A 24415-nucleotide genomic window follows, 5' to 3' on the forward strand; every position below is an offset into this window, starting at 1 on the left:
TAGCTCGGTATAAATCTGATCACAATCCGATTGTCCTTTGTACTACTCTTCCGAAGCAAATGGGAAGCAAGCCAGCTAGAGTTTTTCGTTTCGAGCAAATGTGGATGAGACACGACCAATTTGATGATGTTGTGGTTCAAGCGTGGGATAATGGCCGCAGCAATTCAGAATATATGGCAAGGGTTGACATGTGCTGCGCAAGATTGAAGGATTGGGCTCACAATAACTTCGGAAATCTTACTAAACAGCTGAAAGAGAAGTTAGCTGAACTGAGCGTGGTGCAGAACAGTAGTGGGTGTGATGCTAATAATAGACGGGCTGCTTCCATTTCGACTGAGCTTGATGAGCTTTTGGCGAAAGAAGAGTTGATGTGGAAACAACGATCCCGTGCGGATTGGCTCAGAGAAGGCGACCGAAATACGAAGTTTTTCCACCATAAAGCTTCTAATCGAAAGAAAAATAATACAATCCAACGAATCCGAGATAGTAATGGTGACTGGAAGAGTGGTAATGATATTTATGCCGTGGTTGAAGACTACTTTCGCCATATTTTTACTACTTCGGATCCTTCAGACCAAGACATGGTTACCGATTGTATTGACTCTGTCCTGTCCGTAGAACAAATCCTTGAGCTGCAAAGACCCTTTCGAGATGATGATATTAGAGCGGCGTTGAAACAAATGGGTCCTTTAAAGGCGCCGGGCCCTGACGGTTTGCCTGTCCTGTTCTATAATTCTTATTGGCATATTATTGGTCGTGATGTTATGGATTGTGCTCTTGATTTTTTGAATACAGGTGTGATGCCTAGTAAGATTAATCATACGTTCATTACGCTCATTCCTAAGATGGCTGGCCCCGAGTCTATGAAAGATTTTCGCCCTATCAGCCTTTGCAATGTGATTTATAAGTTGATTGCTAAAGTATTGGCGAACAGACTAAAATGTCTCCTCCCTGACATTATTGATGAAGCTCAAAGCGCCTTCGTTCCTGGTAGAATGATTACAGATAATGCTATGATAGCATTCGAGATGTTTCACTCTATGGCAAAGCGGTCTCAAGGGAAAGCTGGGACAGTTGCCCTTAAGCTTGACATGAGTAAAGCTTATGACAGAGTGGAATGGAGTTTTATTGAGCAGGTTATGGTTAAAATGGAGTTCCCCAATCACTTCATTAAACTTATTATGGCTTGCATTTCAACTGTGTCGTTCTCTTTCCTTGTGAATGGGTCTCCGGTTGGTAACCTATTCCCACAGCGTGGTCTTCGTCAAGGTGACCCACTCTCTCCGTATCTTTTTCTCCTTTGTTCAGAGGGTTTTTCAGCTATGCTGAGGAAAGGTGTTCGTAACAAAGTCATATCCGGCGGCAGAGTGTGTAGAGGTGGTCCCCGGATTAATCATTTATTTTTTGCTGACGATAGTGTGCTGTTTATTAAGGCTACCGTCAAGGAGAGTCAGGCGCTGAAAGGTGTTATTGCAGCCTACGAGAAGGCATCGGGTCAGGTTATCAATGTTGACAAGTCGGAGATCTTCTTTAGCGCTGGGGTGTCCGAAGTAAACAGAGTAGCGGTGCAGGAGGTGTTGGGCTTTAAGATGGTGGATTGTTTTAAAAAGTATCTAGGGATGCCGACTATGGTAGGTCGTTCCAAGAAACCTATTTTTTCTTTCCTCCGTGACCGGCTTCATAAGAGAGTTCTAGGATGGAAGGAAAAATATCTTTCTAAGGCAGGCCGTGAAGTTCTTATTAAATCCATCGCGCAGTCAATTCCCACTTATATTATGAGCTGCTTCGCTCTTCCAATTTCTTTCTGTGATGAGATGCGGGGAATTATTTCTAGATTCTGGTGGAGTGGGACAGAAGATAAGAAGAAAATCCCTTGGGTTAGTTGGAACTCCATATGCAAGACAAAGAAGAAGGGTGGTCTTGGTTTTCGCAATCTCCGGGCTTTCAATCTCGCAATGCTCGCCAAGCAAGCATGGAAACTGCTTCAATCGCCTAATTCCCTTTGTTCAAGGGTGCTGAAAGCAAAATACTATCCAACTACTGACTTTGCCCAAGCTGGCCCCCGTCGACAATCGAGTTACATTTGGCAAAGCATTTTGGAGGGGAAACGTGTTCTAGACTCGGGTTTAGCTTGGAGGATTGGCAATGGTGAGAATGTTAGAGTGATGGAGGATAACTGGATTACATCTACTGCGTATATGAAGCCGCTTGGATACAGGAATATACCTGACGGTTGCACGGTAAATGAATTTATTTCAAATGGTGAGTGGGATGTTGATAAACTGGCTAGTTGTTTTTCTCCTAATGATTTAGCTAATATTATTAAGATCCCTCTGAGCAGACGACTCCCTCCGGATAAACTATTCTGGTTTCCTAACAGATATGGGTTTTACTCTGTCAAAACCGGTTACCACCAAGCATGTAAGTTGCTGAGTAGAAACCATGCATCCACCTCTACCAACTCTTCAAATTCTGATTTGTGGGGAAGAATTTGGAAATGTCCTGTGCAACCGAAAGTGCGTCATTTTCTATGGAGAATAAATCACAATGCTCTCCCATGCAATGTGAATTTATCTATTCGTATCCCTAATGCCCCTAAGCTATGTCCGAGATGTGGTTATGAGGAGGAGACACAAATCCATGCGCTGAAGGATTGTGACGCCGTTCGTGGACTTTGGCTGCTGTCCCCTCTCAACTTGAGAGTTGATATCTTTCACTGCAGGTCACTACCGGAGTGGCTCTCTCAGATGTTCAATATGCTCAAAGAGGATGATATTCAGATTTTTATCATGAGCTTATGGACACTATGGAATGATAGGAACAATATAGTTTTTGGCAATAAGAGACTTCCACCGGAGTTGTTGTTCCAGCAGATGTTATCATCTCAATGCACTCGGTCTTCTTCTGATAGGGTGTCCAAAAGTCTGAAACCTGCTGAAGCTCTAGCTTGGACTCCTCCGCCTGAGTTAACGATAAAAGTAAATACAGACGCAGCTGTCTCGGCTAGAACTAACAGATCGGTGGTTAGTGCTATCTGCAGAAATGAAACGGGTGCAGTGCTCAGATGGGGAGTTGAGGTTCTGAATGGCATTACGGATGTTGAAGTTGCAGAAGCCAGGGCTGTGCTGTTGGGGTTAAAGATTTCTGTCCATATCCCTGGCGACCAGGTGGTTGTGGAATCTGACGCTATGAATGTCATTCATAGGCTGAATGACGCACAGAGTGCCATTGATCCAGTTCAGATCATTGTTGATGATTGTTTACTGGAATCGTTTTCGCGTAGGGTTCAGTTCCGTCATGTTCGAAGGAGTTGTAACCAAGTAGCCCATGCTTTAGCTAAATGGGGTGTTTTTTTCGGTAAAGATTGTATTGTTGACGGTGAAGTCCCTTTCCCGATCAATGAACTTATTAATTCTGTTGCGTGATTAATAAAGGTCAATCTTTCTTCTCAAAAAAAAAAATATACGTTTGTCTAACAAATTGAAAAACTAAAACGTGCATAATTTGCTAAATAAACCATAGCAATAAAATAACGAAATTACTTTTAAAAAATAAACCACTAACCGTTGGTAATTACTAACGTAATATAAATATCACCTTAATTTTGTAGAAACGCAGAATTGAAATGTGTGGTTTATTCAGAACAAGACTCACCAACATAACGTACATGAACAATATAGTTAAAAAGTAAAAATAAAAATCTAGTTTAAGCTTACCTGATGGCAGAGGATAAGCTATATCTTGTTGACATTATATGGTTGTAAGTTAACATACAGTTTATTTTCATTTTCAAAATAAGATTTAAGTCTCCAATGGTCCATGGACAAAATTCATTAATTCATTCATATTTACAACCACAATTATTATAAGACCACAGAACTTAGCTTTAATATATGAGAAGAATACATATTATGTAGACATAATTGACTACATTAGAGAATTTTTTTAATGCAAATTAAGACTTTATAATTATCAGATTCTTGAATATAAATATGTGAAAACACTATACCATAGACATAAGCGAGATTCAGACACCAAAGAAACCGACTTCTAATTTAATATGCACCATGAAATTAAGAATTTTACTTTCAAAACACGAATTCAAACATGAATTCAAAAGCCTTGCCAATCTTATAACTAGTGAATGTTAAATTCTAATGAGGAAATTACAAGAAAACAGAGTGGATTATTAGAATAGGACAAATTATTTAGTAATGTTTGTATTTTTCCAATTTTTTTATTTTAGTGTTCGACTTTTTCATTTCGTTCGTATCAACATTTGACCTATTTAGAAACGACCAAATGAGTGTGTTTATCTACTTTTCGAGGATATTATACACTGTAAGTCACCGAACTTACTTGTTATTACAGAAAGGGTATTAAACTTCATTTTGTTACAAAAAAGTTACTAAACTATACATTTTGTTACAACGAGATGTCACTCATATAAAACGCACCGTTTTGACACTAAAACGCACCATTTTTGCTTATGTGGCAAGCCGGAATTACAAATAGGAATATAACTCAGTGACCTTTTTGTAATTCACGTTAAGTTTAGTGACCTTTTTGTAACAAAATCGAATCCGCCGTAGTGACCTCCCGTTGTAATAAAAAGTATAACTCAGTGACCTTTTTATAACAAAATGAAGTTTAGTACCCTTTCAATTAATTCCATATATAAGCATATCATTGTACAGACAATTATTGTTTTTGTACCAATATGACACATAATTTTAAGTAGAAACAGAAGTTATTTTTGTTTTTTAGCAGACCGGTGGCTGAAAAACCGTTAAAAAAACTTGTTCGACATATTTTAAAAAAGTTAAAATACTAATATGAGAAAAAATAAAAATTCTAAATGTGGTTTTTCCATTAGTATATATATAGGTAGAGCTGAGTGCCTTAACATGCACATAGTACAAATACACCAAAAAACTAAACTAAACCATGCCTTTTCAATAACTTGAATCATGATTTCTAAGCACAAACATAATATAAGAAATTGATTCAGTCACTGGAAAATGCGGTTGAGGATCGCTGCTAATCTGACTCCACCTTGAGCTAGCCGTAGAGTTACTATTGATTTTCTGGATAGGAAATAATCATCTGCAACAACCTTATAGTAATTAGTTCATTCTCAATGACAAAAAACACACACGAATAAAACAGCTACGTCGCGGAGAAACTTCTTAAATTGTACATTTCGGCATTTCACACGAAATGTTTTTAAAATTCTGAAACTCTATATTTATAACCTATGCTTGTAAAAGATATTATTTCTGCCTTTTTTGTTTCGGCGTTTCCAATTTCTATATTTTCTGTTACCGCGCTACATAAATTCATTGTTAATATCAGAAATATTTCTGGCTTACCTTCTAATACCGATCCTTCATTAACACCTCTGTATGCCCAATCACATGCTGCTTTGATACCTTCAGTTGCATATCTGCAGAGAGTACCAAAAATTTATAATCATGAAACAAGTTTAAACACCAAATTCTAACTAAATTGAGGTTCTGAATCCTACATATCGGGGCAGGCTGGCTTGTTTCGGCTGCAGGCTTCCCATTTCGGAACTAGATCCGACCATTCTGTCTGTTTTTTCATAACAAATGAAACAAAATTGATTATAAAGTGAATGATATCATACAAATAAATGGCTTAATTTAATAAGTAAATACCGTAATGTTCTGTTGAATTGCATCAATCATGTCTTCAACATTCGAGTTGTAGAACCTTTCCTGGTCTGTCTGAATTATGTTGTCATCCCAAACCTGTATGTATCCATTGGTATTGGTAACAAACTTTACATGTATGAAAAGCCTTGCCATTTAAGGCTTAGGCTAATAAAGTTGTTACTATATATCACAGAAAATGAAAACGCTGGAATGAGAAACGACAAGACGATAATAGAGTTTTGCAGTTCTAGAAATGTTTCCACCGACGAAAATGAAATGCCGAAAAATAGAATTCGAGAAATATATGTGCATGTTAGGAAGAAGAGTTACATGGTGAAGAACTTGCTTCCTCGTGTACCAATGGACATCAATGGTATTACCTCCCCTGTCCGAAGTAAACCCGACATGCAGAGGCTGCATTTTACAAGATTAAGATCATTAATAAACCTTAAAAAATGTCAAGCAAATGACCTCTAATACTTGTGTTGTTTGTCATGGTACTTACCTGATGGATGTCTCCCATAAAATGAGACAGGAACAGAAGGGCTTCTGTCAGATTATCTAAAGTATAATTTGTAAGATCTATGTCAGCAAACATATAGAAATTAAGACATTAATAAAACATTTGTTTTTGTAATTTTTGATAGGAGTTTACATTGAGCTTGAAAGGAACCACTGTTGTAGGTAAGAAGTTGGGAAGTATAATTGTTAACTGCCCCTGCCACACATCTTCCTTCTTCTCCATTTTCATCCTTGCAATCTCCTAAACATCAAATATAAATGATGTATTTACATGAAAATTATATTCACACTGTAAAAAAAACATGTTTTTTTTGGATTTTCTTGTCAAATTGTATTGCAGGTTAAAGTTTTTAGATTTTCTTGTCAAATTTTTAGATTTTCTTGTCAAAAAAAACATATAATAAGGGGAATTCCGCCCCCTGATTCTGGCTATTTCAAGAATGTTTCAGAAACCCCTATTCTGGAAGTGAAAATTTTCAAAACTCCGACCAAATAAGCCCACCCAAACCCGCCCAAGAACACCCATTTGCCACCTCTACCGATCATTAAGTAAAATAACAAGAAAAAGAAGAACTTACTATTATACTGGTAAGTACAGAGAGAATCAGGAGTATCAATATAATGAAGTGCAGACGACCAGTGATAACGGAATTTCACATGATCAGCCCAAGAACACATGCTTCCCAAATCATTATTCGCATATTCCGGCAGCAATTCTTTCACACCATCACTCGCAGCTTCGCTTAGCCTAGACTGTCACAACACAAAATGTACATCCGCCATAAGCACGTATATGTAAATTGCGGTGTCAAAATAGTCATGACACGCTAACACGATTCGCTTAATATAAAAAAAAATAACGGATTAGGGTCGAGGTGAAAGGTGTTCAACCTGAGCTATTTTGCAAGTAATGAAGTGCCCATCAATTCCCCAGCCATGTATCATTGGAAAGAGTATTAGAAGTGAAAATATAGCTAAAATGATCTCAAATTTGAAACCCATTTTTGATTATGACTAAAAAAATGCTTTCAGTTTTGCAGTTTTTAATGCAGAAAGCAAAAGGAGCAAGAATGTGAACGTATGGGTTTAAGATTGGTGTGAACTGTATGAAACGGCCTACCTTTTATAGCGTCTGGTTTTGTCATAAAAAAATTTAAATTGATTAAGACGTATGGGAATTTATTGTCGACGGCATCTTTCTAAACAAAAATAGGTTGAGTTTTTTTTCTTTAAATATAAATTAGATTCCGACTAGTAGAGTTTTAATTATTAGGTGTTAGTAAAAGAGACGGGTTTAAACCCATGACTTCATAACGTATTTGGAGACGCCTTAGCCATTCAGGCTAGGCTCTCACTGGCAAATAGATATTGTTGACTCGTATAAGAATAAGTCATCAGAAATTACATCTACAAAAAGATTTCTTAACATGTCTAATTATCATTCTAATATGAAAGACAGATTTGAAATTGAAATTTAGTTATTTGAATGATACTCTATAGTCTATACCACAACGGTAAATTATATGTTTATTTTGGTAATTTTGGTAAATAAGATTATAATATTCATGATTAACGTTAATACGTGCTTGGAAAGGAAGGGAACTTTTGAAAATGATAGAAATATGGCTGTGAATTGTGATTTTCATGATTATGTTAGAACGTGCTTGGAAAGGAATGTAACTTCTGAAAAGGATAGGAATTGAAAAATGAGATTTTTTTTTTTTTTTGAGAAATGAGATTCTTTATATGTTTATTTATGGAAGACTAATGATTGAGAATCTTGGATTTAATTGGAAATATCCTATACACAAAATAAATAAAATAAAGTCAGCATGTGTTCGTTTAATAGAGTTTTAACAAAATTATGAAATCATATTTCCGAACATGAATATTTAAGCTATAAAAAGTAAAAACAATACAACATGAACACTATCATAATTTTGTTTATTATTTTTTTACATTTTTAAATAGTAATATTACGACAGTGTTATTATTTTAATGGTATGTCATAATATAATGAGTTTAATCCATGAATGACGTGGTAGACTGAATCTACTTAAAAAATTCTCATGAAGTGTCTGTATTATTCTTATTATATGAACACATATTTATATTTTGTTCAGGATTAGTTAAAATTTTAAAGATTGAGCTTGAAATTGGTTTGACTTTTGAAGACTGAGCTCGAGTTCGGCTCATTTGAATTTTATAATATCAATGTTCATAATTTAGCTAAATAATATAAAGCATCCGCCATTTTTCACCTCTATGGCCCTCTTTTTAATTCTTTTCTAGTTGTCACTATAAATTTCCAATGTAGGTGGATGTGCCTTAGTTATACATTTGATTTTGCAAAAAGGAAATGTTTAGTTATCTTCAGAGCTATATCATACATTAAAAAAATACACCAACAACGAAACTAAATCATGCCTTTTCTGTAACTCGAGGCATCAAACGTAAAATCAAAAGTTGATTCAGAGTCACTGAAAATGCGGTTGAGGATCACTGCTAATCTGACTCTGCCTTAGCTAGCCGAAGAGTTACTATTGATTTTCTCAACAAGAAATAATCATCTGCAACAACCTTTTATTTTAGTTCATTCTAATGGACCAAAACACAAATGAACAGTAATTTACTGTTACATTACATAGAAATATTCAATTTTTATTATATAATCTTTTAAAAATATCCGTTCAGCCATTTTCCGTTTTAGCATTTTTAATTTCAGTTGTAACTATGACTTACCTTCTAATACTGATCCTTCATTTGCTTCTCCTTATGCCCAATCACATGCTGCTTTGATAACTTCAGATGCATACTGTAGAAAATTACATAAATTTATAATCAATGACCATCTTAAACAGCGTATTCTAACTAAACTAATGTTGCGAAAGTCACATGTTAGGGCAGACTGGCTTGTTTCGGCTACAGGCTTCCCATTTCAGAACTAGATCCGACCATTCTGTCTGTTGTTCATAGATGCTCGGTTACAACAAAACCAAGAACCAAATGCTAAAAATTAGGAATCACAATGCTGATCCATACTCAATGTCGAACAGATTGAACAGATTTAATCACAATGCTGCTTCATAATTTAATTGTACTTATCTTACTACAAGTTAATCAAAATCCTAAGACAACACATAATAACAAATATTTTGACCTAGTGAATTAGTTTGTACTAATCATAAACATCAAAACAAAGCCCTGCAAATTCTACAAGTAGAATACTGAAAAGAACATTGAACAAGACTGAGCCATTCTTCCAAATATTGATATCATCTGTCCTACAAAAAAAAATAAAAAGATGCAAATAATAATTAGATATAATGAAACAATAGTTTTAAGTATAAATCAGCAATCAAACATTGATTCACAATCAGATTTTAGACTTATCTAACACTAATAAGAACTTTAGAATAACAAAAATTATCTCAATTTAATAACAAATACCTGGGATAAATCAAGTGTAGGCGACAAGTCCGGATAATTCAATACACATATCCACATAGGTTATCCTACTCTCCACCTCCGCTTGCATTGGGTAGCCAGCTACGCAATGTGGCTTACACCCAAAAGTGGCTGCCGCACATGCATATTTCTTATCTTTCTGCTGTTCTCTTATCTTTAGATAATCCGACAGTACAGACTCCACATCCTGAATTTCATATGTTGGGGGACATCCAACACTTTGCGCTGTCTTCAATCTCGAGGACGGAGTTGAAATGGTCTCGGAAGCTTTCCTCTTCAGCCCAGAAACTGTAGTGCCACTCTGTGTCCCTGGAAAACAAACAGCACAATTTTTTTTATTGAAGAAAGAGGAATAACAATATAACGAGAGTGAATTGCTAAGGTGTTAGAGAGCATTGCTCTTACTTCTCGCATTTACTTCTTCAGAATCACCCCTTCCTTCCTTTAAATCTGCAATTCTTCCAAATATACACTTGTAACTGTCTACCCTTACTCTAAACAAGGACTGCCAAGAAAATAACACAAAGAAAAAAGTTACTTCTGTTTAAACGAACAAACAGCCCCAAATGAAGATTATGTAAAAATTACTTCTGTTTATACCTAAACCATTCAATTTCAAACATATACAGCATATACATAGTTGTTAAAGCGCAAGGCGCACGTAAAGCTTAAAGGATCTCATATAGCATTAAGCGCTAGGCGCTAAAAAAGCGCACGCCGGGTGAAACTTGGCGCAAGTATGTAAAAAAAAATTAAAATGCTTTTAACGCACAATAATTATCCTCAAAACAAAATATATTCTTCTAACAAAATAATAAATCCAAAAAAACCACTAGCCTACCACTAGTTGCAACCTAAAATCATCGATTAGTTTTTTTATTATGCTTTTTACTTAATGTCGGTTATAGAGAGACCCTCACTCCCGGAAAGAATAGCATTAGATGACCTTGGTAGTTGATTTTTTGTTGATACGTTGAAAACAGACAAAAGATGATCAAAGAAGAGGACTTTGAACTGTCGTAATTTTTGAATTATTAATTTAATATCTTTAGGGTTTTTTTTAACTAACTATTATGTTTATGTTTTTTTTTTAAATCCCGAAACCCAAGCCTATAACTATAACATTAAGAAATACAAACAGAATTAGGGTTTTTGCAGCCTGCATTTCGCGCCTGGCACAGCTCGCTTCATCGCTTAAGCGAGCCTGAGGAGCACCACTTGCGCCTTTCTAGCGCCTAGGCGCGCCTCAGTGCGCTTTTAACAACTATGAGCATATAACAGGACAGAACACTGAAATGCCCACTTCAATACTACTGAAAAATAGCCAGTAATAATGTATTACCTTTGGTCCGTTCACATACGATAGCCACTCCTTCCTCATGGAGGCTATTTTTTTTCAATATCTTTTATGTTGGTGTTGATGTTAATAGCTCGTAACTCCTCCTGAATAGTGTAATAGTTTCGAAACTTAAATGTATGATTTTCAACACATCCCTCTTGAACTAACCGTTTACAAATCTGTATCAGAGAATCAGTTGCTTTTCCATCCCACACGAATGGTGTGACCTGTGCATTGGATTTGGAGCAAAAAATTAATTAAGGTCCGACAAAAAAAAAGCAAATGTATTTGATAATGTAGACGTACCAGATGGGTCGGAGTTGCTGGCTTTGATGGTGTTCTGGCCAAGAGGTTCTTTAACCAACCTGCAAAAATCCCACCCTCTTGCTCCATCTATGTAACCTACAAACAATACTATATTGACTCATAAATTTGAACAAAATCGAAGAACATACAGCAGCGTTTCATTTCTTAGTAAATACCCTTCAAAATTCCTATGTTTTTTTTTTTCAAAAAATGCAGTAATTGAAAATTCTTGTAAGTATGCCCAACTTTCTAGAACTGCAAAATGACTACAGAATTGAATTAAATCAAAATTCCTGCAATTTCACAAACATTCCTTATACTATGAAAAATCATTTGCAATCATATACAAACAAAGAAAAAGCTTAGATATAAAGAAAAATCTTAACAAAAAACATCTTAACAAAAATATGGAGTAACAATTACATAACAGAATAAACTCCAAGAGCATAGCAAATATGTAGAAAAATTGAGATAAAATTTGAGACACTACCTAAACTTATGAAACGGAATGGACACACACAACCGTAGCAGCGGCGATGGAACTGGAAGCGCAGCAACAAAATGAGCTGAGCAGTGGAAATATCAATGAGCTGATGAAGATGAAAAAACGATTTAGGTTTGGATTTACAGGTTTAAGAAAAATGATTTAAGTTAGACATATAGAGATTCTCAAAGAAACGATGAAGAGGGAAATGATTTGGGCCTTTGGAACAATTCTTTTTACTAACTGAGAATTGAATTCCGCTGTTTGGAATGAAAAACTGTAAACTATAAAATTAAAATGAATTCTGCATATTTATGTTTATAATGAATTCTAGAATTCAATTTTTTTTAATATATTCCTATATTAACCTTATAACCATTTTACTAAACATTAAAAATTAACTAAAATACTATTAAAATTTATTATATGCTAAAAATAACTAACTGTATTAAAATATATAATTTATTTTTTAAATTTCAAAAAATTAAAACATAGCTACATAAACCACAAAATTAGTATTTTTGGAAATTACCGTGGGCACGCTTTAACTGAAGAGATCTTCTGTTTTTTTTTTTGTTCAAAAAATTTTCGAAACACCAAGTTTTATAAATTTTATAAATTCAAAATATAACAACATAAATCACCAAATTAAGCATAAGCTACTATTTTAAACAAAAATCAAAATGCATAACTTGTTCTTCAAGTTTTACAAATCTAAAATATAGCATATATTTTGTTAGAAGTATATACTATATCAACATATTTAACATACATATTATTGAATATATTCATAAGCAACAAAATAACAACTAATATGAAAAATTTAAACCATTTAAAAATTATACACATATAATTAAAATCAAATACATAATATATAACAAGAAAAAAATAAAAAAAATTCCACTAGTTTATTTACCTAATTATAAAAATCTAAAAAAATATTAATAAACTATTTGAAATAGTTAATTAAAAAAATAAAGATAAGTTGATAAAACTAAATTTTTTGGTTTGAGATTTGTTGTAGTAGGTATTATAATGATTGGTTGTGTAATATGAAGTAGAGAAAATTTTAAAAAAAAAACGAGAAGGAAAATTAAAATCAAAATGGAAAGAAATAAAATGAGAAGGAAAATTGAATGAAAATGGAAAGAAATAAAATGAGAAAAAAAATTGAAATGAAAGTGACAGCAAATAATGTCAAAAGAAAAGAGAACCTTTAAAAAGTTGAGGATATTATTGTCAAAAAGGAATTATTCTTTTTGTCATTTGTTGTTCATTTGTAAATTCTATCTATTTTACTTGGATTTATAAATTCACAAATTATAATTAACATTAATTCCCTGATTTTAATTCCAAGAATTGTGTTTGTCCATTCATTCATTTCAAACATAAAAAATTGGAATTACAAATGAATTCCAACTTTTTTTAAGGAATTCATTCATTCCAAAGGGGCCCTTAGGGTGCATTTCTGCCGATAGGTTATTTTTAAGGCTTAACCCATTTAGAGGCCCCTGTACTTTATATTTTTTTTCCCGTATGTCCTTATACTTTATTTTTATATTATTTGTTCCTTCTATTTACCCATTTTTGATTTTCAGGTCCTTTCTGAGTTTTTTCCAGTCCCTCTACTTACCATTGTTTTTTCCTCCAGTCTCTATACTTACAATTGTTTTATCCTCCAGTCACACAAAATGACTGGAAAAAACTCAAAAAAAACCTGAAAAATAAAAAGAGGGATCAGATAATACAAAAATGAAGTATAAAGACTTACGGAAATAAAAGTGTAAAGTACAGGAGCCTCTATATGAGTTTGGCCTATTTTTAATCCTTAAAATTTTATTTTTAATTTTTTAATGTCATTAAGTTATTTTTGTAATTTTAATTTTTTTTCATTATTCTTTTTTATTATGTAATGTTCCATTTTATCTAACAAAAGAATTAAGAATAATTTATGCAAATATCAGAGAAACTTATTTAAAAATTAATTCGCACGTATAACTTAACCAATAGCAATAGATTTTTAAATTGTTGCATATAATTTAACTAATGACATTAATTTTCTTAAAATATTTTATAAAACTTAACTAATGCCAGCAATTTTAAAATTGTTGCATATAACTTAACTATTGAGAACAACTTTTTAAAATGTTGCATATGAGTTAACCATCGATAGTAATTTTTTAGAATGTTGCATATAACTTAACCATCGGCAATATTTAACTATTTGCAACAACTTTTAAAAATGTTGCATAAAATTTAACTATTGCGTTTTTTTAAAATGTTATTTTAATTTAACGAATGGCAACAACTTTTAAAATTGTTACTGTATAATGTATTTTAGCAGCAAAAAAAGCTGCAAAAATATTATTACCGTATTTCTTGTAGTGTCGGTCACCTAATAGATGATCAAACGCTGCATACATTCAACGAGTGGTAAATTGCTAATATATCTTTGGCTTAAATGTTCCAAAAATCACGAACTATCGCATATTTTTTATATTTAACATGAATTTATAATTTTGTCATAAAAATATATGGAGTATTAAATTTTTGCAAAAATAACATCGACACTGTTATTGGATAAAATATGGCACCATCTTTAACCTAAAACGGCATTTTTCAATAAAAATGCAAATATCCCTCGAAGGCAAAAAGGTGACCAATCAGCGCAGTCATTCCAGGACATCGAGACATCGAAGTGCCCGCGGACTTTTGAAAAGATGTTATTTGCAAAAATTTAATATCGTAAGTATTTTTATATCAAAACTAAAAATTCATATTAAATATTAAAAATTCACAAAAATTAGTAATTTTTAGTGCATTTAAGTCTATGTCTTTAAAACCAATAAAAGAGAAGGGGCATTACTAAGGCATATGTACATGGCAAAAAAGGCGTGAGACTTCCGCTGCGCAAAATTATCGAAGGAAAATGAACATCATCAATTGAATTAAAAAAACGCAAAAGGCACCAAAAAATTTAGAGAAAGTCACAAAAATACCACAAAATAACTTTTCCTTTTCACACTTTACCAAAATTTTGAAATCTTTATATGGGCACCACCTTATTTTCATTAGTACCATTATGCTCACATAAGAGTCCATCATCCATAATCATAATGCACGCTGACATCACGTGGTTCACCAAATGTAATGACTTGTGCTGTTGTTTTTTTTTTCTTTCAATAAAACAAAAACTTGTATTATACATTTAACATTAAAATTGAATCTTGCAGAATTCTTTGTAATATATTTACTTAAATTTTAATTTTAATTTTAAAATATCAATATTAATTTTAATTTTCAAATATTAATATTAATTTTAATTTTAAAAATATTAATATATTAAATTTTAAAATATAAAATACACAAATAATACAATTTAAATAAAAATAATTTTTTGAATTACAGATATATTATTGATATATGCGAAACATGGTTTTGATTCATAAATAATATATATTATGTGTAAATTATGTATCAGAGATGTATTTATTAAGTATATTAAAAATATATACATATTTATATATAAATTATGTATTAACGATGTATATATTTAAATATATTTTAAAAATGTATCTATCATATATCACCGATATATTTGAAAAATGCATCTATCATGTATAATGTAATATCCCATATATTTTTGTTATATTTTTTTAGCTTATTCCGACGAGTTTCCGCTAATATTTAGAGTTATTTGTGGATTCGTAGTTTGATTTATAATTTGGTTAACCTTCGGTTGGGCCTCATTGATTTGGCCCATGCATTTTGAATTTTATCTTCACTCCCATGCATAGCCCATCCACTTTGAATTTCAAATTCATTCCTATGCTGCAGAAAATATTCATATATATATAAAGTATATTTTTAACCTAATTCATGCCCTCACTTCCATCAAACCCTAACCGACCTAAACACCTCAAAATTCTCTGAAATTACACTCTCCCAATCCTTCTCCTTTGATGTCAAAAAATCGCGAATTGAGTTCAGTTCGTTTGCTGGCGTAGGCAACTCAATCCTCTACAATCTTAAGCTATGAAATCGTAATTTGGTACGTTGAATTCTCTGTTATTAACGCTGTCGTTTCATCGTTTTTATGAGATTTTAATTTCTGTTTTGTTCATGATATTTGTTATATGATTTTAATAATTATGAGTTCGAGTTTTATTACACTGAGTTTGTTTGATTAATATCTTTTCATGATCATTGTTCATATTATGATCTTGTTGTTTGATTGGGTTCAAGGTTATTGTTTAATCATGATTCGTGGTTTTCTTGTCTTGTTAATGGCGGACGTATATGTTTCTTAATCAATGTTTGAGTTGCCTTTTGTTTCGTAATGCTGTTGAGGAAATTATGAACTAAGCTTAGGTTATGGTTCAGAGGTTAAGTTATTGATTCGCTGTTATTGGGCTTTCTTTGATATAGATTTCAAATATTTTGGTTGATGTGGCTTTGGAGGTAAATTTTATAAATAATAGAGTGTTTGACACTTTTGGGTTCTGATCCTACTTAATTAAGACTAATGGATTTATCATTTTTTATTTTAAGTGGATGGTTATGGTTGTATATCAAATGATTGATTTTGGCGGCAATTTTGGTTAATTTGCCCATTTGATTACTTTGTTTCTATTGTTTTGGTTATGCTTATTATCTATACTATATATAAAAGCACGGATGGGGGGGGGGGGGGCAGGCAAATTTACGGAATAACCCTTTTTAATTTATATTAAATAACAGTTTTATAGTCATTAACAAATTAGTTATTTAATTAATTACTAAAAAAATGTTATAATTAGAGTCTTAGTTAAAATAAAATTGTATGATGACAGAGGAATACTAATTGTGTATAGAAAAAATAGCTAATCTTTTCCAAATTAATAGGAATATCAATCTTTTAGTTTGACTACACTAGCAACGCAATTAATATTGTCCAAATTTTTGTTAGTTATGTGCAAAACTACAAAAAAAATTAATTTGATTTTTTTAATTTTGTTTTAAAATAATAATAACGGTTTTATATTCATTAACAAATTAGTTATTTAATTAATTACTAAAAGAATGTTATAATTAGAGTGTTAGTTAAAATAAAATTGTATGATGACAGAGGAATACTAATTGAGTATAGAAAAAATAGCTAATTTTTTCCAAATTAATAGGAATATCAATCTTTTAGTTTGACTACACTAGCAACACAATTAATATTGTCCAAATCTTTGTTAGTTATGTGTAAAACTACAAAAAAAATTAATTTGATTTTTTTAATTTTGTTTTAAAATAACAATACATGAATTGACGAGTCACGTTACGAGCCACGTGCGTAGCACGCAAAGCGAGACTAGTATTAATAAATGACCATATTTAAATTGTTGGGTTATTTACATTCTTTATAAATTATTGATTTGGCTTTCACGATTATTAAGGTTATTAATTTGTTTAAACGCCAATTTAAAATCGGACATTCGTTTATTGTTTTGATTTCTAAATTTATAATCGATACTATTATTTTTAAATCTGAAAATAATACTAGTTGATTCTAATTTAAATTGCTTTGAGTATTATAATTTGAAAACGGTAATTTATATTATAATCTTTTAAATGAATAATTACTTGGGTAATTGTCAATTTTAAATTATTGGCTTGGCATGCCAATTTTGCTAACTTACGTTTTAACTTTTAAATTATTTCTTAACTATTTTAGTTAAGTAAATTTTGTCGGTAACTATCGGTTATTTGCATTTTAAGCCATTGAGTTCCGTTTTAATATTTTATTATTATTTTATCAATAAATATTATTTTAGAATTATAAATTATAGTTTATAATTTTGATAAAATATTTGGATCGGATGGGTCTTGGGTCGTCTGACATGTGAGGTAGCTTGGTAGTTTCGGTAACTCCGCTAACCCACTATTTGGAAATTTATTTATTTTATTATTTAAATAATATTTTTGCGAAACAGACTTTAAAGCGAGAACTCAGTAGACTTTTATTATTTTGGGCATTATAACTTTTTTGAGTATTGTGTTTATTCTGGATTGCTTTACCGTGATTTGTTGTGTGTGTTATTCCTATGTGGTGTCTAGTACTCTCTAGAGTTAGGGTCTGTTTTTAATTATGATTTTAATATCTTATTTAGACCAGTCGACTGTTCGTACTTCAGAGGCGAACCAAGGTTAGACTGCTTGTCAGGTTTCACGTGGAATAGCAAGCAGTGAGTTTATACCTCTATTTACCTCTTTATTAAGCAAATATTATATTCTGTATATGTATATGTATAAACAGCTTTTGAACTGTTTTTCGGCATTGTGGATTTGATTTGGAACGTGCTACTCGATGGGCATCATCGGGACTGCGTGCGCACCGGTAATGATTATGGTATTCAGGTAGGTTTGAGATACGTCTCACCTTAGTGAGGGCACCGGTGGAAGATACGTCTCCTGGGCTCACTATTTACTAAGTGGTAGTCGGGGATCGGTTATTGAGATACGTCTCACCGACACGACAATAGATTTAGAATTGTGGTTTAGGGTTTCATTGATAATCCATAATGAAAATGTTTTTATTAAACGTTTTAAAGGTTTTTAACTTAGTAAATGTAAATGGTTATATAAACTCTACTCAGTAAATCTGACCCCGTTGTTTTCCCAAATTTTCCAGGTTTATGATTTGAGCATTGGTCGATCTCCGTTTCTTCATTCTCGGAGGTTCTTTATGTTATTTTCAGAATAAAAGAGTCGAACTGTTTTAAACTCTTAGACCGCAGTAGTAGTATCAGATTATTTTTGTCTTAGTCTTTTACTTATATTTTAGACTACTGTTTGTTGGATAGGTCCAACTATTATTTTATCAGTTTTGGCATGATTATAGTGTTTATGATATTTTGTATATTGTCATGCTGTCGAAGATTATTTGAGATAAGCGTACTTTAAATATATGTTATTTATATGTACTGCTAGATTAGGCTGAAGTCTCGGTTGCCCCCGAGCATGTGGTTTTCTGCAGGTACATTGTTTTAACTGTTTAAGTTGGTTATCCGCAAGGCTTGCTACGGGTTTTGGTACAACCATACCCATACCCTAGCGCCGGTCACGATTCATGAAAATGGGTCGTGACAAACTTGGTATCAGAGCTTTGGTTTCAAACCAAGGCCTTTCGCATGTTATGTATTTATTGTTTTGGCATGATAAGTGGTCGTTGTGTCTTAGGAACTACTGCGGAATTAGGATTCAAGTCTTGTCTTTTGAAACGTCATCTTTTGATTTTTAAAACCTTCTGCCTACACCGATAGGATTGCGTCGAGTCAGTTGTATTATGTTAATTTGATGCTAATATTTTAAATTGTTGTTGTTTCACTTGGGTGATTATTGTTGCTTTGATTTCTCGGGAAATCTTATATTGGTATTTTGTTTAAATTCATACTTGGGTATGATGTTGTTTACCTTATCTTGTTGATGTTGCATTTCACCTGGAAGATAATTTTTGACTTAGTTTCCTTTAATGATTTTAATAAGGGCTGAGTTATTTGGAGAGTAGTTTTGACTTTGGCCGAGGACATGGATTATTAAAAATAATATTTTCGTTAGGCCTGATTCTTGTTTCTGGTTTAAAAAAAAAAATTAATCGTAAAATCTTTTATCACGTTTTGTGACCTTATGTTGCTGACCACATATTAGTTTTGTAACTCTTTTAAAAAAAAATTATGTTTGATCTAACAAGTGTTTTGACATAATGTCTGATGCGTAGTCTGACCAGGATACCCTAAAATGTGATTTTCACTACTTTGCCAGTAAAATAATTTTTCTCGTATTTCAAAACTTACTTTTGACTGTGATTCCAAAACAGTTATTTTTGAAATAAAATTATTTTGTAAGGTGATACCATTTTAAAGATTTAAAATACTTTTGAAATTTTACCGTTTGGCGGGTTGTCGACACTTAGGTGTTGTTGTATTAATTGTTTGGTTGCTATTTTTGCCGAAGTATCTGTTTTGAAAAGGTTAACTAAATTTTTCTAATGTCTCACTTGGGTGATGACTTGATGTTGTTATTTTGGTGTTGTCGAGTTTTCTAGTTGAAAAGATTGAGGTTTTGTTTTAAATGACGTTTTTTTTTCTCTGGATTTGAAAATGCGTTGTATACATTTTACAAATGGTTATTGCGGGTTTGACTTGGGTCACCCAAATTTAGAGTTGAGCTTGGAAGTTGTAGTTGCTCGGCTAACTCGATGATTTTAAACTGAAACGTTTGGGAATAAAACATTTTAACCATTATTTTGCATAGAGATTTTCCGGAAAATGATTTTTTAAAACTGTGGGGCTCGACATTAACTTGAAATCTATTTTGTAAATTTTATCTTTCGAAATGGGTTTTGACAAATATTTTTGGCCAATATCTTTACTTATTTTGATCTAATTTGGCGCTTTGAGCATGTTATAATATGATATAACAATGTTAACATATTTGATTGCTTGAGTTTTATTTGTCATGTCAGTATAAACATGATGATCAAATAAAATATTACATGTTCAATTCGTTTGATATTATTTTGTTTTATTACAAAATGCTTGAGTGGTTTTCAGTTGTGTAAAAATAAAAATTTCATAACCTATTTTACTGTGTTATTACTTTTATCTCTCATGTTTGGTTAAATTATCGTGATAATTATTGTTCTTGTTTGCTACATTATGGGGAGTATTACGTGAGGATATTACTCGCTTATTTTGCTTTGGTATAGCTTTAGCGTTGGTATCGACATGCGTTTCAAACTTTTATTTAAACCCTGCGCTTAGTTTTGATAATATAATTGTTTTAGCTGCATCCATCGTTTGAACTCTGGAGATTGAGGTGATTAATTTTGGTATTAAGAAATTTGAGGAGCGACTCTTGGAATCAGTAGTAGATCCTTTTTAAGAATCTATCTTTGTTAGAGGAAGGTTATTTGAGTTATATTACTCAGCACCAATGGAATAATTCTACTCGTAGGTGTTTGCCTCGTGCGTTGAGTTTCGAGCGTTAGGCGTTTCTAGGTCGGACTCTTTTGTGATAATTTGGAGTATCAAAATTTTCGGCTTTTGGCATTCTAGAATTAGATATGGAATCTCTGGATTGAGGTTGATCTGTATAGTAATACACTGGTGTTTACATCGGGTAAATAAGTGAAATACTGAAACTAATGATGAAGTTGTGAAGGCGGTCGTGTTGCTTGTTGTCTTTGTAAAATTTTCAATTTGATTTGAGGTGGAACTCGTTTTTAGGAAAATTTTAGTTCATTATTGATTTGGGTTATTTCGTTAATGAGATTCAAATTGGTGGACTAAGATAATGGAGATGGGCAAATATGTCAAGATGAGCGAGTGCACGTCTCACAGAGTGTGATGACTAGAAAATGTTTCGAAGGGAAATTAATCTCAAATATTAACCTATTAAAATAATTGAAATGTTTATATCACGTAATTGTACTCAGACATGTCATGTGTAATACCCCGTACGTCTGGCGTTGCCAAAGTAGGCCACGTGTCCGATTTAAAATAATGAAGCGACTAGAAAAGAAGTTATCGGAAGGATTTAATAAGTAAATATTTAAAGAAGGACGAAAATAGGTTGATATTGAAGTTTAAAGAAGAAATTTCATTATTTATAATGCCTAAATAGTTTGACGGGACTAAAGAAAATTGTAAGAAAAGTTGGAATTTAAAATAAGTTAAAGTCCCCAAGAATTTGGAAAATAGAATTTTATTGCCCGAAAAATATAATTTAAATAAATTATGGACGGGAATTGGTATTTAAGATAATAATATCGATTATTTTGTCAAATGAAAATAAGGACGAAAAAGTGACGGAAATAGTCATTTTCGCTCAAATTGGAAAATTGAGCATTTTAGCCGAAAAGTGGTGAAATAATTATCGGATTATAAAATAATAAGATAGCGGAGGATTATTATTTATTTGGATATAAATAATATAAAAATTTATCGAGTTTGAACGATTAAGTGATCGATGAACTAAATTGGACGAAAGAAAAAGTTATGAATCAAAGCGCGAGGAGGTGGCAAATTCAAGGATTAAAGTGGAACTTTGCCATAAATATAAATAGCCATTTGTTTGACTTTTAAATCAGAATATAGGCATAATTTACTCAGCTCTCAACCTCCATCTTCATCAACCTCTCAACCTAAAGCATGCCAAAATTTCAATTGATCATAACTTGGTCATTTTAGCTCGGATTTGATTGATTCTCGCGGCTACGGAAAGAGGAGGATGATCTCTACGGATTGAGCCCAGAAAATTGAGGTAAGAATCAGTATATATGATTAGGGTTTGGCTGTAAATTTTCTGTTTTGATGAGGATTAATGGTGATGATGATTTGATGGTTAGAAATGATGTTTAGGATATGAATTGATTGTATTTATGCTAAATTGAGGGTTGATTGGTGAGGATATGAGAGTTGTGATATATATGATATTAGGGTTTGATGGAGGATAGAAGGGGGGGCTGATACCACCCTTCGTTGAGGTTTAATACGTTTAATTTGACGTAAATTGACAAGTTACGAAGTTAGAAATTGAATGTAATGTAAAACCGTTTTGAAGCAAACTTTGAGTTAAGGTTTTGATGATTCTAAGTTGATGATTATAACATATTAGGGGGCTGTTTTGATAGTTGAAATACATAGGAGTCGGAGTTATAGATTGAGTCTTTCACGATTAAAACATAAGCTAAAAAAGTTGACGTAAAAAGATACAATCAATTGAATTGAAATTATTGAAAGGATTTTGGTTAGTAGGAGTATTAAAATTTGATGGATTGAACTTGAGTAATTGAAATGTCAAGGTAATAGGGCTGTTTCAATCGGCCAAAACGTTAAAGAAATAATTTGAGAATTTGACGATGTTGCTGGAATTATTGCGCTGCGGAATAGCCATATTGCCAGGGCAATATCTCGAGCTATATAGCTCCGAATTAAGTTCCGTTTGTTGGTACGGAAACTTAAGGATGTCGTCTATAAATATCTAAGTTTAAGTTTCTGCTAGTTTGGCCTCGAAATGGCTCAAATAATTCACAACATTATGTTGCGTATAGCAGCTCTGAAATTTGGACAGCCCCAAGTTATTAACTTTAGAGCCAAATTCCGACACCTTCGGGTACTTATCTCAGTCCGAGACCTCAATGAAAGTTGTAGGCGACGTTCTGAACATTAAGAATGTCAATTTTATTTAGTGGTCGGACTGTTTTAAGTAAACGGTTTCAATAGCCGAAGTTGGCTAGAAACCTAGTTTTGGATTAATTAATTATAGTTAGATTGTAATTAATTCGAGTTATTATCGAAATTGTGTAGACTTGACGAGACGACTACCAATGGAACCCGAAACTTACGGAACGCGAGATCACTAGGTATTATTGAAGATTATGGATAGCAAGCGGTGAGTATATTTTACTCACTCTTATTATCGTATTAAAACTATTTTATATATACTATATACGTTATTATTACCAAATGCATCGCATAAATTACATAGTTTGATTTTATTGAGTTGTTGTTATTGGATTGAATTATATTTGATTTGGTTGTTTATGTATTGAACTACTTTCTATTGGATTGACTTGTTTGATATTTGGATTGTATTACTTTGTTTATGACTTGTCGATTATTTGCCTATGTGAGTTTGTATATGATCCGAAGAAACGAGCTACCTATTGGGCGTCAATAGGCCGTGTGATCACCGGTGTTTATGGAAGTCTAGATATTCGTACATAAATACGTTTGATATGAGCTCATTAAATGTTGATCATATTTATAATTATGAAATGGAATATGTTTGGGTATCGGAAAGGAGGACTATAATTGTGGCAGATACGAGGTAACTCGGTCGAACTATCTCGGGACCCGTATCTGGTGGGTAACTCGGTCGAACTATCTCGGGACTCACAGCTTGGGATTAAGTAGTGGCATGATGTAACTCGGTTGAACTATCTCGGGACTATGCCACGTGGTAGCGGGTAACTCGGTCGAACTATCTCGGGACCCGGCCACTCGGACGATATGATTTGAATATGATACGGATTAGGAGAGGTTAAGTAGTTTAAGATTAAGGTTTCGATCGGATCAAATACTTGTATTTAGTGAATGTTTTGCAATTGCTGTGATTGTATATGTTGGAATTGTTTAAAAATATGATTGTATAAATATTTTTAAAATGTTTTTAAAATGCGATGCTTATTTTGATAATATGGTAAGTAAAGTATAATTCACTCAGCTTAATAGCTGACCCCCCAATAGTGCGTTTTTCAGGTACCTAGATTCTAGACGTGGCTAGAAGTCCTTCTTTGACCAGAGGTTCCTTTGGGCTATGTACAGTCCCGACTTTCGTAGTTGCTGCAGTAGTGTGATTCTGACCGGTGTCGTGGCCTAGCATATTAACATGTTTTTATGATGTCTATAGTTGTTGTCATTAAATATACGCTTTGTTGGCTACGATTATTGTATTTGTTCCACGGAGGTAGATACCCGTGAAGTGACTTTGACACTAGTAGTTTATGCCGGGCTAGTACGTACCTGATACGGAAACGATAAGCCCGAGCAAGTTGTAAGACTTTACTAGTGTATATAAATGTATCTT

At 32.7% G+C, this 24415-nt stretch overlaps 2 protein-coding genes and 1 long non-coding RNA gene across 4 annotated transcripts; 1 reads left to right on the forward strand and 2 right to left on the reverse strand.

Moving 5' to 3' along the window:
• Positions 1-4846: 4846 nt before the first annotated feature.
• Positions 4847-7291, reverse strand: LOC126673689 (endonuclease 2). The gene is made up of 9 exons (XM_050367921.2): positions 7092-7291; positions 6779-6953; positions 6334-6441; positions 6184-6239; positions 6009-6092; positions 5682-5774; positions 5528-5595; positions 5373-5446; positions 4847-5106 (listed from the first exon to the last, which is right to left on the reverse strand). The coding sequence occupies exons 1-9, from the start codon at positions 7200-7202 to the stop codon at positions 5012-5014; spliced, it is 864 nt and encodes a 287-aa protein (XP_050223878.1). The 5' UTR covers positions 7203-7291; the 3' UTR covers positions 4847-5011.
• A 1975-nt stretch (positions 7292-9266) lies between these two features.
• Positions 9267-12062, reverse strand: LOC126673690 (uncharacterized). Of its 2 annotated transcripts, none has more exons than XM_050367923.2 (6): positions 11804-12062; positions 11314-11409; positions 11011-11234; positions 10074-10173; positions 9651-9977; positions 9267-9479 (listed from the first exon to the last, which is right to left on the reverse strand). In XM_050367923.2, exons 3-5 carry the CDS (start codon positions 11047-11049, stop codon positions 9661-9663), a joined length of 456 nt encoding a protein of 151 aa, XP_050223880.1. In that variant the 5' UTR covers positions 11050-11234; positions 11314-11409; positions 11804-12062; the 3' UTR covers positions 9267-9479; positions 9651-9660. The 2 variants fall into 2 exon arrangements, with proteins under 2 accessions (XP_050223880.1, XP_050223879.1); XM_050367922.2 differs by having other exon boundaries at positions 9267-9484; positions 11804-12061.
• A 9792-nt stretch (positions 12063-21854) lies between these two features.
• LOC126673691 (uncharacterized) lies at positions 21855-24415 on the forward strand. The gene is made up of 3 exons (XR_007639358.2): positions 21855-22087; positions 23134-23218; positions 24076-24415. It is a non-coding gene; the product is annotated as an uncharacterized LOC126673691 (long non-coding RNA).

The sequence above is a fragment of the Mercurialis annua genome, linkage group LG3, assembly GCF_937616625.2.
Source record: "Mercurialis annua linkage group LG3, ddMerAnnu1.2, whole genome shotgun sequence".
NCBI lineage: Eukaryota > Viridiplantae > Streptophyta > Magnoliopsida > Malpighiales > Euphorbiaceae > Mercurialis > Mercurialis annua.

Coding starts and splice junctions, on each gene's coding strand:
- LOC126673689 (XM_050367921.2), bottom strand. CDS start 7,202: ATGGGTTTCAAATTTGAGATCATTTTAGCTATATTTTCACTTCTAATA. Junction 6,240..6,333: donor TGGTTCCTTTCAAGCTCAAT/GTAAACTCCTAT, acceptor ATTATACTTTAG/ATAATCTGACAGAAGCCCTT. Junction 5,596..5,681: donor CAATTCAACAGAACATTACG/GTATTTACTTAT, acceptor ATGAAAAAACAG/ACAGAATGGTCGGATCTAGT.
- LOC126673690 (XM_050367923.2), bottom strand. CDS start 11,049: ATGAGGAAGGAGTGGCTATCGTATGTGAACGGACCAAAG. Junction 10,174..11,010: donor CGTATGTGAACGGACCAAAG/GTAATACATTAT, acceptor TTTTCTTGGCAG/TCCTTGTTTAGAGTAAGGGT. Junction 9,978..10,073: donor TGAAGAAGTAAATGCGAGAA/GTAAGAGCAATG, acceptor TTTGTTTTCCAG/GGACACAGAGTGGCACTACA.